A 14,521-nucleotide genomic window follows, 5' to 3' on the forward strand; every position below is an offset into this window, starting at 1 on the left:
AATATTGTAGATGTTCTAGTGTTGTGGTATGCTAAGAATGGATATTTAATTTATAGATTATATTTTTTCTTTTCCGATATTATCAAAACAATTATACTTGTGTTTTGACTTCATTTTAAGAAAGAAGTAATAGTCCAATATGATTTTTAAAAATAGGGACAGTACCCTAACATTTGTTAGCTTTGTATCTCATTCTCCTATATATCCTCTCCAATTTCAATGACATAAATAATGAATGAGTTTGCCAATGGTACTTGATAGGTAGAGTATATCAATAGGTATAATTAGTTATACGCATCGAAAATGTTAAGATATATTCTAATCTATCAATACTGTTGAATGCCTTGAATCGGACCCGTTACAAACAGAAAGGACGGGGGTCTCGTTGCCCGGTCAGCGAGTCGGGGGGTCCAGGGGGGCGACGCGCCCCCTGGCCTGGGGTCCGGGGGGCGGAGACGCCCCCGGCCCGACGGTATACAATGTTGTTGTATTGTGCCCTTAATTTTCTGTCAATTCTGTATGTTGGGCCCAAGCCTGTTAGGGCGTAGCTTAGCACTATATATATATATAGACGCTATGACAAACCCTATTTTGTAATTCTGTTTTTGCCTCTCCATAATAAAACTGCTCCCTCTCTTCCCGTGGACGTAGCCAATTTATTGGTGAACCACGTAAATCTGTTGTCTTGTTTTTCGCGTTTATATTTTCTCGTATTATCTCAAATTCCGCACAACAAATACAATTTAATCAATTGTAGCAACTCCTACTACTTTTTAAAGTATACTATCAGAACTTGATAGAAAGAGTTACATGTTGGATATTGTCGTAAGTTAAAGTATATATGGTACTTATATGTATACAATTATTGGACATAATATTCCTGTTTCATATATTTTTATAAATGCAATTGTATAAATGAATAGTAGTGGAGTAATAATACTCCATAGTATTCAAAGGGACAAAATATGTGAAAGTAGTGGTGAAACACAAGACGGAAGTAACGGCAATAAACAAGATTATGGCCGGCCAGGAATCAGCTGTCTTGTTTTGCTTTGCTTAATTATATATGCTAAATTCTCATTTAACACCGACACCACCTAATTAGGAAAATGTAGATTGTACTATCAATAAAGGTTGCATTTAATACTTTTTCATTTTTAGTTAAAGTTTTAATTTTTTGATTGAAATTTTAAGTTTCGTCGAATTCTTATATATATATATATTCGAACATCTAGCGAAAAACTTACGTTTCGTCGTAATTTCTTTCGTATGAGTATATACTTCCCTCCACGTGGGGGTGGGGGATGGGAGAATCCAATTCACTGTACCCAAAGCAAGCTCTACATTATTACTACTTATTAATCTTTTTTGTTTGGGGGACAAGAACTGAAACAGAATCAAACTCAACGTCCGTTAATTTTATGTTGCAGACTTGAATGGCTCTACATGTATCTACTAAAATCCTATAAGTGGAATCTGTAGAGCCGAGTTCAACTATGTTAACTAAATATATCACCAACACGAAAAAAATAACTGGTGATTTACATTTGTTCGAATTAAAATTGTGAAACACATATGTAACAACACTATATGTGAAAAAAATAATCGAAAAATCGACCTAGGGGTAAGATGGGGATTTTATGTTAAAAGAATGAATACACAGAAGAAAAAAAAAAGTTTAATTAGGTAGATGTCATTGTCTATTGCTTGCATATTTAGTCAAATGAAAGAAACCCAGCATTGACTGAGTTGAAGTTGGAGTTATAAAATGAGATATAATAGAAAAGTAGCCAAAGAAACATGAAGTGGGCCGAGTGCAAGGCCTGCTAATTAATGATCAAAGGCCCACTATCACTTTACTGGGCCCATGAATGAGATCTCTTAACATTCACGTGACGTGGGTGTGTACGCACCTCATTGCACTTGCTAGGGCCCAATGGGCCTTGTGTTAGTTGACTGAATCAAGGCCCACTTAATTGTCATAGCTCGAGACAACCAACTCATAAATTTCAACAATTAAAGGACAAGGGATAAGTAGGGTTTCTTGATGTAGGACTAATCAAATGGACTTTTTTTTTTTTTTTTGTATATAAATATCTACTTATTTTTTTGACCCCAAAAAAACTAAAGTTTCAAAAACTATATCATACTAAATAATAAACCCCACAAAATAATAATAAGAAAATCTAGCGTATCTGCATATTTTGTTGACAAGTGCTTTTCTTTGAAATAAAATATGGTCCTACAATCAATTAAGACTATTTTTATGGTTCAGATGACAAATTCTCATCTTAATGTTGAATTAAAATAGGATATTAACTTCATACTCACAAACAGAAGATGATTTCCAATTTCTAGATCTATTAGTTTTTATTTGAAAAAATACACAAGTACCCCCTAGACCATAATTGGAACCCCAAAACATACTATAACTGTTCTAAAGTTTTATTACCCCCGCTGGCCTTTTTTTTTAAAAAAAAATTGTGCACCTTTTAGACTTGCGTGGCATCAAAATATCTCACACGCGTCTCAATTGCGTGGAATCACAGTGTGCCACGTAATACAGAAGGTGTACAAAATTACAAAAAAAATAAATTCAAGGAATAATGGGACCTTAATGTTGTTAAAGTGTGTCTTTAAAATTTTTGGTCTTGATGGGGAGGAGGGGGTTCTTGGGCATTTTCCCTGTTTATCCACATATTCTTTGATAAGTTTTTGTCTGAATATATTTATCCCTAAAATATACATATACATACTCAATGTAATCTCACAAGTACACGAACTTTAAACCTACCACGACAGTCAACACAAGTGCAACAAATGAACGTATTTACGAGAGAAAGGGATACAAAGTGGAGGAAACAAATACGGAGAGCAGTATGAAAATCCAGAACAAAGAAGCAGTAACACAATAAAATAATGCGATAACTGAAAATACAATACAGGTATACAGACAAAACGCCCACCCACCAAGCCTAAACCCACCAAAAAGCGAGTCATTTCTGATCTAATCTGTGACCTCCAAACGCTCCTTAGTCCTCGGTAAGTTAAAGTTGTGTCATGTCTCGGTCTCATTTTGGTTTTAGGCAACAAAGGGACACAAACCATGCTCACACCTAGTAAATACAGAACATATAACTGCTTAAAATGTACTTTAGAAGGTATTAAATATTTTGGGTACAGGGATTCCTAGAGTATACAAAACTTTTGGTGGCATAATCAAAATGCTAATAATATGCCCCCTGCTTATAGTTAGAACTGATACATTCTCACCAGATGGAGCATATGTTTGCAAGCTGCTAGCACAATCTCAAGGTCAGCAAATAGTACTACCTTTAATCCCTCCACAAAACCTGATTATATCAGAGCTCATCAGAGGACATGCACCATTGGTAGAGACGCAGGACAGTTGGACATGCTAGACAGAAATGCTTGTGTACATATCATTGAATCCAATTTGACAAGCTCATCTGATAACAAATGTTACACATCATCTTTTTCCGACTTTTCTCTTTTTTGATACGTTTGTCTGTTTCTGGTCTCTCATCCTTTTCTTTGTTTGTTTTTGGAGGGATTTATTAACCAATGACGGCTGCTCCTTCAATGCAAAACTTCTTGCCACATGCCCCAAGTGAAGTTTCTTCACCATAAAAATTCCTTTAAGTTCACCACGATGGGCAGTGTAAGCACGAACCCATGAGCAAAATGCATTCTGTGCTATTTTCTTCATCTTTAACTGACAACATCAACGAGTCAATCCATCATTTGAAGAATATGAAATTCATTCCGTCCTATTTAAGTATTATTGTTGAGGTGTATCTACTTGACTAAAGCAACCTTTTAATACAATCAACCAATATCAGCTTTATAAGCATAAAAAGGCATTACTAGTGGTAATTACATTAGTGGAGGACTGGTGGGCATGTTGACAAATCCAATAGTGTAGCATCCCATCAGAAATTCTCAAAAATTAATTTAAAACTGGAATCATACTAAGCTAAATGAAGATAATAGAAGCATATAAAATTCAAATACAGCTCTAAATCTTCATCCAAAGGAAGCCTATTTCAGTGCAACTATTTATAAAAATTAGATCATTACCACAAACAACAAAAGGAGAAGCAGACACTCTCATAGGAGAATATAACATATTATGTATGCCTAACCATTGTTTCACCCTACAGAGAATAAGTTCCTAGCGATCATAAGACCTCCTGAGGTCAACTTGTAGTAATGTCAATTAGCAATAGCATAGCATAGACAAAGGGGCAATCTGAAAGATGAAAATAATACAAATTAAGAGGCCTCGGTTTTATAACTAATGGAAATTAAGAAACTTGACTTCCAACTGCAGATAGGTATGTCAAAATGAAATGAATTGTAAGCTATGTTGTATATGCTGTTAAAATCTACAATAAAGCATGAAGCATAAAAGTAAACTCAGCACGTGAACATAAATAAGACAAGTTCTAATACCTCTGATGAAGTAAAGGATTCCAATGCTTTCTGCAGAGAAACAACCCAGGGATGTGTGTCTACTGAAACAAAATTCTTCGGGTGGTACCTGATACCAAACAACGGAAAGCTATCCAAAAGTTTCTGAAGGGGATACTCTGTTAGCGTCACCCCGTGTTTCTCTAAGCCAGGCAAGTAATCAGTTTCAACTGGCTGTAGGAACAATAAGGAATCTCCCTTTTCACCTATACGAGCGGTTCTTCCTACCCTGCATTAGGATGTAACTAACATCATTCCACAAATCCAGGCAAGCACACTACACAGATTTGGAAAATTAACTAATGAGATGTTGATTTGTGTTCAATCACTCCAGACTTCAGTGAGTTTGTTATGGAGAAAAATGTTTTCTTCGAAAACAAGTGAACTTCTTACTTTATTTTTATGACAAGGATTTCCACAGCCGCTACCCTTTGGGTGTGCACAGGGTAAAACTCCCGTCCTATGTTATAGCTCGCAAACCACATAGAAGAGGTAACTCACACTAGACAAGCCCGTGCGACGAGCTCGACCCACCCTTCCTTTCGCTGGCAAGGGTTTCAAACTTGAGACTTCCAACATGGAAGTCCCAAGTCCAAAACAAGTGAATTTGTTACTTATTTTCTAATGTTAGGTAGGTAAGCAAAATAACATTATCTCAAAAGTATTTATATGTTATCTAGCAAAACACTGTGGGGATGGAATGTGGTAAGGAGTGGGGCTTCCGGGGCGGCAGTGTTGGAATGGCCATGGGGAGGGGGCGGAGGTGTTGGGTGGATGAAGAAGAGATAATGAACTTGCAATGTCACTTATGTAACTTGTTTTCCCTATTATGCTTAAGGAAGTCATTTTCTCATTTTTAAGGAGCTTGTTTTCCTAGACAAAATATTTTCCAACCAACCAAACATGGGAAAATTGAAAAACGTTTTCTAAAAATATTTTCTTCCATACCAAGCACACCCTTAGTAGTGCTTCTGGCTCAAGGAAATTTGATCTCCTTGATGGAACTTGGAAATTTAGGGTCCCTGGGGAAGAGGGTGGAAGAAATATGTGCAACCACAACATGAAGGAAACACACTGTCACCAATTCACCATTTAAGTAAAAGTAAAGAGAAAAATATTCGGGAGTGAACACGATTTACTGACCAATATATTTAGAATCAAAAATTTCAAATGGGCAGGGGAGAGAGAGTTTACCGATGCACATATTCAGTTGCCTCTCCTGGAGGATCATACTGTATAATACACCTAACTTTTGGAAAGTCCAAGCCCCTAGCAGCAACATCAGTGGATAGCAGAAGTGCTGATTTTTCTGTTTTAAAAGCATGGAATGTAGTTCTTCTGTCTTCGTGATTCATATTCCCATGTAACCGAAATGTGTTGCATTTCAAAAACAGCTGTTTGACATCTGTATCTGATTGCTGACGAGAGAGCCACTGAAATCCACTCACCAATGAATAATGAAAATCTACAGCATCACATGTTGAAAAGAACACCACAACCTGTACCGTGTAAAATTGTATATTGGTAATATGCTCAACTTCTGATGATAAATAGCTTGATGGCAGTGAACAATCCATCTACCATTTTTACAAATCAAAATTGCTTGTTTGGCAGAATCGCTTTACCTTCTGGGAAGGTTCCTTCTCAAACAGATGTTTTAGAATTGCAAGAAGCACTACAAGCCGTGAACCACAGGGGACTGAAAATAAGATACCATAAGAATATTATGATCATACAGCAAGTGATCAGGGTGATACGTGAATAAATAGTTTTTCAATAAGTCGTGAAGAATACTTCCTAATCATACCTTTAATATATCTCTGAAGTAGCTGAGTCGGAAGCTTATATTCTTCAGTTGAAGAGCTCAGTAGTTTGCCATCTTTTCCTAATATATCATTCCCATTAAATTCCATTGGTTTGACGTCTTGATGAGTTAATTGTAGCTCTATTTTCTTGTCAAGCCCAACCATCACGGGGTTATCTAAACTAATTTCCGCGAGATGATTTACTTTCTCGTTTAATGTAGCAGATAACAACACATTTTGTCTCTGAACCTCAGAAATCTGTGAAGTTGTGTTACCCTTGCCAACAGATTTTTGTTGTTTTGAGCCCAGAATATTAAGTATGTCTTCAATCTCTTTACCATATCCAAGCTCCAGAATTCTATAAAGCATATATGCAAATTGAGGGGTTAAGACATGAATTTAGTCGAAGAGCATGTTCATTAAAAGATAGAACATAAATATACCTGTCTGCTTCATCAAAAATTATCCAGCGCAGGTTTGTGTGCAAGAATGATGATGTATTTTTTAGGTGATCCAAAAGCCGTCCAGGAGTTGCAACAAGAATAGATATACCTAGAATGAGCACTATGATGAGGCTTTTGAAATTCTTCCAAACACAGAAGAGGAAAACTCTCCAGGAGTATTAAGACAGATAACTCTGATCAATATTAAACACCATACAGCAAGACCACCAAAGGCACACAATAGAAAAGTTCAAGTGACTTGCATGAGGAAGGAGATGAATGAGACTGTTTGATCCACAAAAGCAAAAAGAGAATAGCATAGCTGTATGGACCTGAAGTAAAAGAACTAGGATAGAGAAAATACATCTATATATGAGGGTCAGATAATTAAAACCACCAGTTCACAAAAAGGAAAGCTTGAGATACATGATGCCCAAAATACCTTGTAAAACTGTTTTCAAATGAATTAATAATGGACTTGGACTATTCCACTCTTTTCCAAATTAACCTGGAGACTATACATGATACAATCCCGAGTGTAGCTTCTGAGTACAGTAGCACTGGAATTTCTGGAATCAGAAGCTTTGCAGGGGTGCTAATAATGACTAGTAACCACCATTCCCATTCTTCACATCTTTGACCTTCATGAGTCATAGTCTGTACACCAGCAAATTCCTTCTCCCCTATGGTTAATTTGCTAACAAAATTCCTGAGAGGCATCAAACACATCGAAGTCGCATTCATCAAGCCACTTGTGCTTCCAAAATATCAGTTTTAGAGTGAAATACACGCAATTTGTTCTGAACAACACCCGTTCGAAACAACAAAGAAAGCCACCATAAAACCATGATAAAAAGGAAGGTGTGGGAGCATAGCAAGGAGAAGAGAGAACCATGGGGTGCTTCTGAATGTTCAATCCAAAACTAAATGTCATGCTTGAACTATTATAAACCAACTTCAAAATTCCTAAACAATTTAAGTACATTGCATATATCTGACATCCGTGGGTGCCCTTACATGCAACCTAACTTACGGTTTACAAGTGAGCTGAAACTTTTTCTATTTTCCATCCCATCTCTTGTATACTTGATTAGTTTTTGAGGTGCCTAAAGCGGCAAACAAGCTAAAATGTGAGGTGGAAGAAACATAGTGGTTCGACAGGCTAAGTATTTGATGTAGAGAGCATAGAGCAGCAAGAGTAGATAGCATTTGGCTCGGAGCAAAGGAAGTAACTCGTAGGGTGAAGGGAGGCCCTAGATCCAAGAGAGAAGCTCACAAGACTTACAAGCGAGAAAACAGAACTGTAAAATTTGGCACTACCAAGTACCATATGAAAAAATATAAATATCAAATAAAACTTAAAAGAGATGACTACAGCAATTTAGACCATTGTCAATCCATCTGAAACCCTTATGCAATTGATAAGCAAAATATACATCGCAAAAAGTAGGTTTGAAATCTGGTGCTGATCAAAAAGGAAATCTTGGCACCATTTTCAGCATATGTAAGAAAATGGCTAGAACATATGCAACATAAAATAGCTTGCTACTTTAGCAAGCAATCTGCCTTTAAGTTATAAAAGTAACTCCGACGAACCAAAACTACCAGCATTTAGCATCTCAAGGGCAGATGTAAGAATGCAATGCACTGCCAACGCTCTACAAAGCATTGAAAATGTGGAGAAACCCACCATTACTAAGTCTAACATATATATAGAATCTAATTTGAACAAAGTGACCAACTAAATTTTATTAATTGTATTATTTAGTGGCTTAGTTGTTAGCTGTCCAAAAGCTAAGGCAAATAAAATCCCTTCTGAAAATACACCACTAATCCATCTTATGTTCTCTTATAAGTTCGTGTAAGGCTGAGGGAATTAAGGGACCAACAGGAGGCTGAAAAGCTGTAGTGCCCTAGCGCTAGCAACAGACTAGGAGACAATACCTACTTTCATTTACAAGGACAAGAAATAAAAGGGAACAAAATGCACCTACCTTTTCGCAATCTAGCTTTCTCTTTGTTCCTGCTTTCCCCTCCCATAATATATCCAGGAACAATCCAGTGAAAACGATGCAACAACTTCTGCAAGATCTCATATACCTGCATGCATAATTCATGTGTTGGCACAAGAACCAACGCTATCCACAAATATATCAGTTACCCCGAATTAAATCACCCAAGAGAAATAAAACTTAAGTAGCTGACTTTCTTACACCTATTATCAAGACAAGCACTTTCTTTAACCAAAATACCATCACAGCTATTCTAATAATGACAATCGACAACCATATTTTCATTTTCAAATTCGATAAAGAACTAGTTTTTATTTGTCTTTTTAACTTCATAATTGGAATTATATCTCTGGTGACCTGTCGGGAATACTTTCAGTTACAGAAAAGTACCACAAGATGATTATACTTCAGGTAACAACCACAGATAGTACATTATTAGATAGAAGCCTTTCCTGAACAGGGATTCTGAAACATCAAAAATCTAAGGAAATGGATAGCAAGCAAATATAACACGTACCAAAAGTACCATCAGACCGCTGAATCCTGGGATCACACTTCTGCAACTGATGAATTACTGGAGCCAAATAAGCCACAGTTTTCCCCGTTCCGGTAGCCGCATTCACTAGCCTATCACCATTCGTAGACAATAATCCAAAAATCAATTCAGATATTAACAAGCACAAAACTTGAAATCAAACATAAATACATATATCATCGAAGGGTAGAGAAATTACACATGTCGACCAGAGAGTATAACAGGAATTGCTTGAGCTTGAACAAGAGTTGGAGCCTCGAATCCAAGCCTCTCTATTATCAAATTTACATTAAAATTAAAATCATAAACTAGTTAAGCTTTTTTCTTCTGAAACTTTACATGAAATTATTAGAAAATTGCAGGTTATGTAAGAGAAAACCTTTGAGCTGATCGCATAAGGTAGTGTGAAGACCGAGACTTTCGAAAGTGCAAGAAGCGAAAACCTCAGAGTTGCCGGTTGAGCTGTTGTCAGTCTTTTGCTTTTTCCTCTTGTTAAGGTTTAGCTCCATTGTTTCTTCACTTCAGCTTGTCAATTGAGAGTAGGGTTTAGTATTCAACTGAAAAGAGAACTGTCAATTTTTTTGACAAAAATAGTCCTCATATTTGAGTATGAATTAAACATAATCCCTTTAGTTTTAAGTATGGGGACTATGAGAAAAAAAATAAGTGGGAGCTTACATATAAAGGTAATTTCTGTTATTTTGGATTTATAATTAGAGTGTGTAACTTTTTGTATGACAAACGGGACAGTCAAATACGATTTCAATAGGTTTAAAATGTATTCTATGATTATTTTGTACTGTTAATTTGTATCTAAAAGATGGGAAAAGGCTTAAATATGTCATCGAAAAAGGCTTATATATGTCATTAATTAAAAGTTTGGCTCATTTATGTCATTATCGTTAAAGAAATTCATGCTATTATTTTTTAACTATGGTTTTGTGAAACTATTTTTGATACGTAGAAAATTATAATTCCGTCATGTCATCAATGTTTTTAATTAAAAAAAAATTATAATTCTAAAAAAAAAAAAAATTAATTTTAAAATTATTTATGTTGTTGTATCTGTTATTCTGTAATTTATCTATCCTTAGAAAAAATCACTTTTTAAAAAGTTCTAAGTATAAAACGATTTAGAAGAATATTTAGAAAGAGTCGCCACTTAATTTTTTAAAGAAATTAAGAAAACTTGATTTAAAAAGATTTTAACAGATTAAATCTTAATAAATTTAGAGAGAAACAGGTAAGAGGTTCTTATTTATGCTTCAAGAAGGTTTTTAAGGCATTTGAAGCACCCGCTAACACGCGGTTATCCTATGACTTAGGTTAATTTTTTTTTTTATTTATTTATCTTAGAAAACATGATTTAATATAATAATTAACAATATTCAATCAACTTTAAGAAAACATTTAAACAAATATTAATTTTTTATTTTTTTATTTTTATAACAAAATGAAACTTTAATTAAGGTTTTTTTTTATATGAATTAATTATAAGTAAATAGAATTTAACCAAACTAATTTTTTTTTTCATCACTTTAAAAAGATAATAACTCAAACCAAATTCATTAATTTAATAATGAAAATCCATTTTTTAATTAATGGAAGAATAAAAGATTCGCCTAACTTAAAAAAATATTTTCAAATAATAAAATGGTTAAGCAAAAATCATTAAAGAATGTATATCTTTTAAGAACATAGGTTTGACTTAACTAAAGATATTAATTTTACTCATATACTTGACATTAAAAAAAATTATTGTAAAAGATGTTTATATAGTAAGCCAACATAAAAAAAAATAATTCATCTTATGGGGATTTAAGTAAAATAATTATCAATTCTAAAGTTAGAGTTAAATGAAATTAGTCAACATAATCAAAATAATTAGGAGAGTGAAAGAGACAATGAAATTGGGCCTTTTCTTGGGCCAATTTCGCTGCAAGTTTTGGGTTTTAACCCAATCCCGGTTTTGTATACATAGACTGTATATCGGTGTATATTAATGTATATATCAGCTCTCTGCGTGTATCTCCTGCTTTCGAACACCTGCATTTTACCTCATCTCTATATTTCACATTTTTTTCTGCCAATTTTCTGCCATGAACCTGTATATCAGTGTATAACGAATGTATACAATATATATACTGCTGCTCAAATCTGCAGATTTGATTTTTCAGCAACACATTTGCTGGTTCTTCCGACCTGTATGCCGGTTATGAGAGGTCTATGACTCGAAAATATGTTTTGAGCTTTCATGGCTCAAATGAAGGATGCAAGGAGGAAAATGGAGTTCCAAAACGGACTCGAGAGGAATTTTCATATGCAATCAAACGAAAATAAAGAATTAGCACCTTGAACGATAAACTAATAGCATGCGTCTTGAGCAAGATGGAGATAAAAATGAACTACTAGGAGGTTGAATTAGGGGAAACAAATGACTTCAAAACAGTTCCAAATGAAGCTACGAAATAAAACAAGAACCCACGACAAGTAGAGCAATGGCAGTGACACGAAATGCATAGACACATACTAATGCATCCGTCATATGCATACCACTACTGCTTAGTAAATGCAAAACAAACACCATGCATTATTGATCAAACATACTCCATGCATTACAAAGAATTCAAAATAGCAATGGACACAAAAGAACCAAGATTTAAAGCAGTGATTACATTATGCAAAAGGTAGCAACAACACATAAATTATTTGTAACTAAAACATGCTTTAAACAAGGACGGTCATGATTTTCTTTAAGCTGTAGTAGTCAAAAGAATAAAAGCTATCAAAATGAAACAAATATATAATCCTAAGCTTAAGAAAAGAAAACAATAAAATAGTGCCTTGGACTTATTGAAACAAATTACACAAACTTCCTAATCAATTTTTATAAGTTTGAATAACAAGCTCAACAACGCAAGAGATTTAGAGAAACAAATGTTGAACGACAAACAACACCAAACAGCGCATTTGTTAACTTCATAGATATGAACTCGAATCAACGCACATAACGACCAATATATAATGCTAAAACGACTTCCATCAGAATCATGCTTAATGCTTTAAATGCACACAAAAAAAACAACATTAACGAGATGATTCTAAAGCAAGGAAATCAAATGATTCCAAAGGGACAATACATTAAGAAATCGCAAGAGAACTTTAAAGAAGGAGCAAAGGAAATAGAAAAGCAAAAACAGGGAAAAAAAACTGACATCTTTGCCGCTCAAGAACTCGAGTTCATATGATAATGAATACCAGGTACAACCCTTGTCATGTTAACTCATGGGAGAAAAATCATAACGCTGCACATATTCATACTAAAATGGAAACACAAAACGAAATCGAGAGAATATGGAGGAACAAAATGCTTAGCCAACAAAGAAAGACAAGGAAATACAGATAAAGGGGACTGCTAGCAATCGATAGAGGATATTCAGGCTACGATATACGACTGATATTTATAGGAAAAGAACTAAAACCAGTTAGAGGGGAAATCCGGTAGATTAAGGATGAATTCAAATTTCAAAATGCTCTTTTTCGAGGCAATAGCTAAGAGGCGTGGGGGAGTTGTATCTTTACTCTGAAAAGAAGAAGAAGACATACAAAGGGTACTGTTGGATGCCACTTCTCGCTGGAAATTACGACGATGGTGATGGGATGGTACTGTTGGCACAATTTTCGGATTTGATTTATGGGGAAGAAGACGTTGGCTTTCTTCCCCAATTCTCTGGGTTTTCAACGTGAAGAAGAAACATGTGGGATCGGGTCGGGTATTTCTGCTGGGTTGGGAATGAGAAGTGGGCTGCTGAAATTGTTTGGGCCTGGGGCGTCTGAAAATAAAAATGGGCCTGGAATAAATGAAGAATTAGTATGAGCTGGAAATTGTTGTTGTAGCAATATTGATGGGCCTCTTTTATTATAAGATAAGAAATTGGATATGGGCTGGTGCAGATTATAGAAAAGGCCCAAAGCTAAAATCTTTTAGTGGATTTAAAGTGAGATATAATTAGTGAATTAATAATTTAGCCAAATCATATTTAATTTGCAAAATTCGGTTAAATCTTAAATAAGACGTATTAATATTAATTAATTAACGAGTTTCCTAATTTTAAAAAAAATAATTTTAATTGTAAACTAGTGATATAAAAAACATAATTTAAACTAAACTAGTTTAATAGGATACTTACTAAAAATAAAATATTTTTGAGATAGTTTTTTTTGAATAATCATAAAATATATTAATTATATACATAATTATGTAAAATATATATATTATCTAAAAGTTATAAAAAATGACAAAACTATTCAAAAATAACGCAAACTTTATATATATATATATATATATATATATATATATATATATATATATATATATTTCTTAAAATTTATAAAACTAATTATTTTAAATTGCTTGAAAAATTTAAGAAGCTCATGAATTAAATTCTATCGGAGAGGGTCAAAATTGGGTGTCAACAACTGTCCCTCATTTTACTTGGATTGATGCAAGAAATTCGAGGAAAATGAAGTTGACCAAGCCAATTTGACCGACCACATATTCATCTTTAGGAAAGGATTTGGCAAAGGGTTTAGGAATTATGGTCGAACCCTTGAAACGAGTTTCCTACATATCTCAGGCTATATGAGAATTCAGGCCACTTGTAGTTCGATAAGGTTGATTTAACGCACGATTATGAAAGACTTCAAAAGCTATCCCAATATCGAATTATGAAGAGAACGGAATGCTCGGGAATAAGATTTAAGAAAGTATGTTGGAATACAACCAAGTTTTCAATATTGAACCCGCCTACATATCCTTAAACCTAAGGAATCAGGTTGTTTGTAGTTCGACTCGTTGATTGAAAAGGAAATCTATTATGCAAGATAACCTTTGGTTTTGGAGGAGTGAAAAATAAAACGAGTGAGGAAAATAGGCTTGCAACCTCCTAGCCATGAATGTGGAGCTCTTCACATCCATAAGTAAGAACTTACATGGACATAATTTCCAAAGTTCGTGGTGCGCTGTCACTCAGATTAGAAATTTGCCTTTGGTGGATGCGAAATTGAAATCGATGAACTAAAAGAAAAATCCACACGCCTTTTGATAGGGGTGTGGTTTGATTGCGGTGGAAGTTGCTCCTCAGCTCGCGTCCTAAGAGTTTGACACTCCTCTTTAGACTATGTTCCAGTTCGCTGCGAAGAAAAAAGAAAATTCAACGTTGTCTCGCATCC

General features: G+C 34.6%; 1 protein-coding gene across 5 annotated transcripts; it reads right to left on the minus strand.

Moving 5' to 3' along the window:
• Nucleotides 1-2,904: 2,904 nt before the first annotated feature.
• LOC101245966 (DEAD-box ATP-dependent RNA helicase 17) lies at nucleotides 2,905-13,060 on the minus strand. 5 transcript variants are annotated; one of them, XM_069286961.1, is made up of 11 exons: nucleotides 12,896-13,060; nucleotides 9,669-9,846; nucleotides 9,489-9,561; nucleotides 9,272-9,381; nucleotides 8,737-8,880; nucleotides 6,743-6,851; nucleotides 6,302-6,657; nucleotides 6,120-6,193; nucleotides 5,689-5,993; nucleotides 4,477-4,723; nucleotides 2,905-3,736 (listed from the first exon to the last, which is right to left on the minus strand). In XM_069286961.1, the coding sequence occupies exons 2-11, from the start codon at nucleotides 9,796-9,798 to the stop codon at nucleotides 3,491-3,493; spliced, it is 1,794 nt and encodes a 597-aa protein (XP_069143062.1). In that variant the 5' UTR covers nucleotides 9,799-9,846; nucleotides 12,896-13,060; the 3' UTR covers nucleotides 2,905-3,490. The 5 variants fall into 5 exon arrangements, with proteins under 5 accessions (XP_069143062.1, XP_019070435.1, XP_010323986.1 ...); XM_019214890.3 differs by lacking the exon at nucleotides 12,896-13,060 and adding an exon at nucleotides 12,505-12,723; XM_010325684.4 differs by having other exon boundaries at nucleotides 9,669-13,034.
• Nucleotides 13,061-14,521: the final 1,461 nt, after the last annotated feature.

The sequence above is a fragment of the Solanum lycopersicum genome, chromosome 7 (assembly GCF_036512215.1).
Source record: "Solanum lycopersicum chromosome 7, SLM_r2.1".
Classification (NCBI taxonomy): Eukaryota; Viridiplantae; Streptophyta; class Magnoliopsida; order Solanales; family Solanaceae; genus Solanum; species Solanum lycopersicum.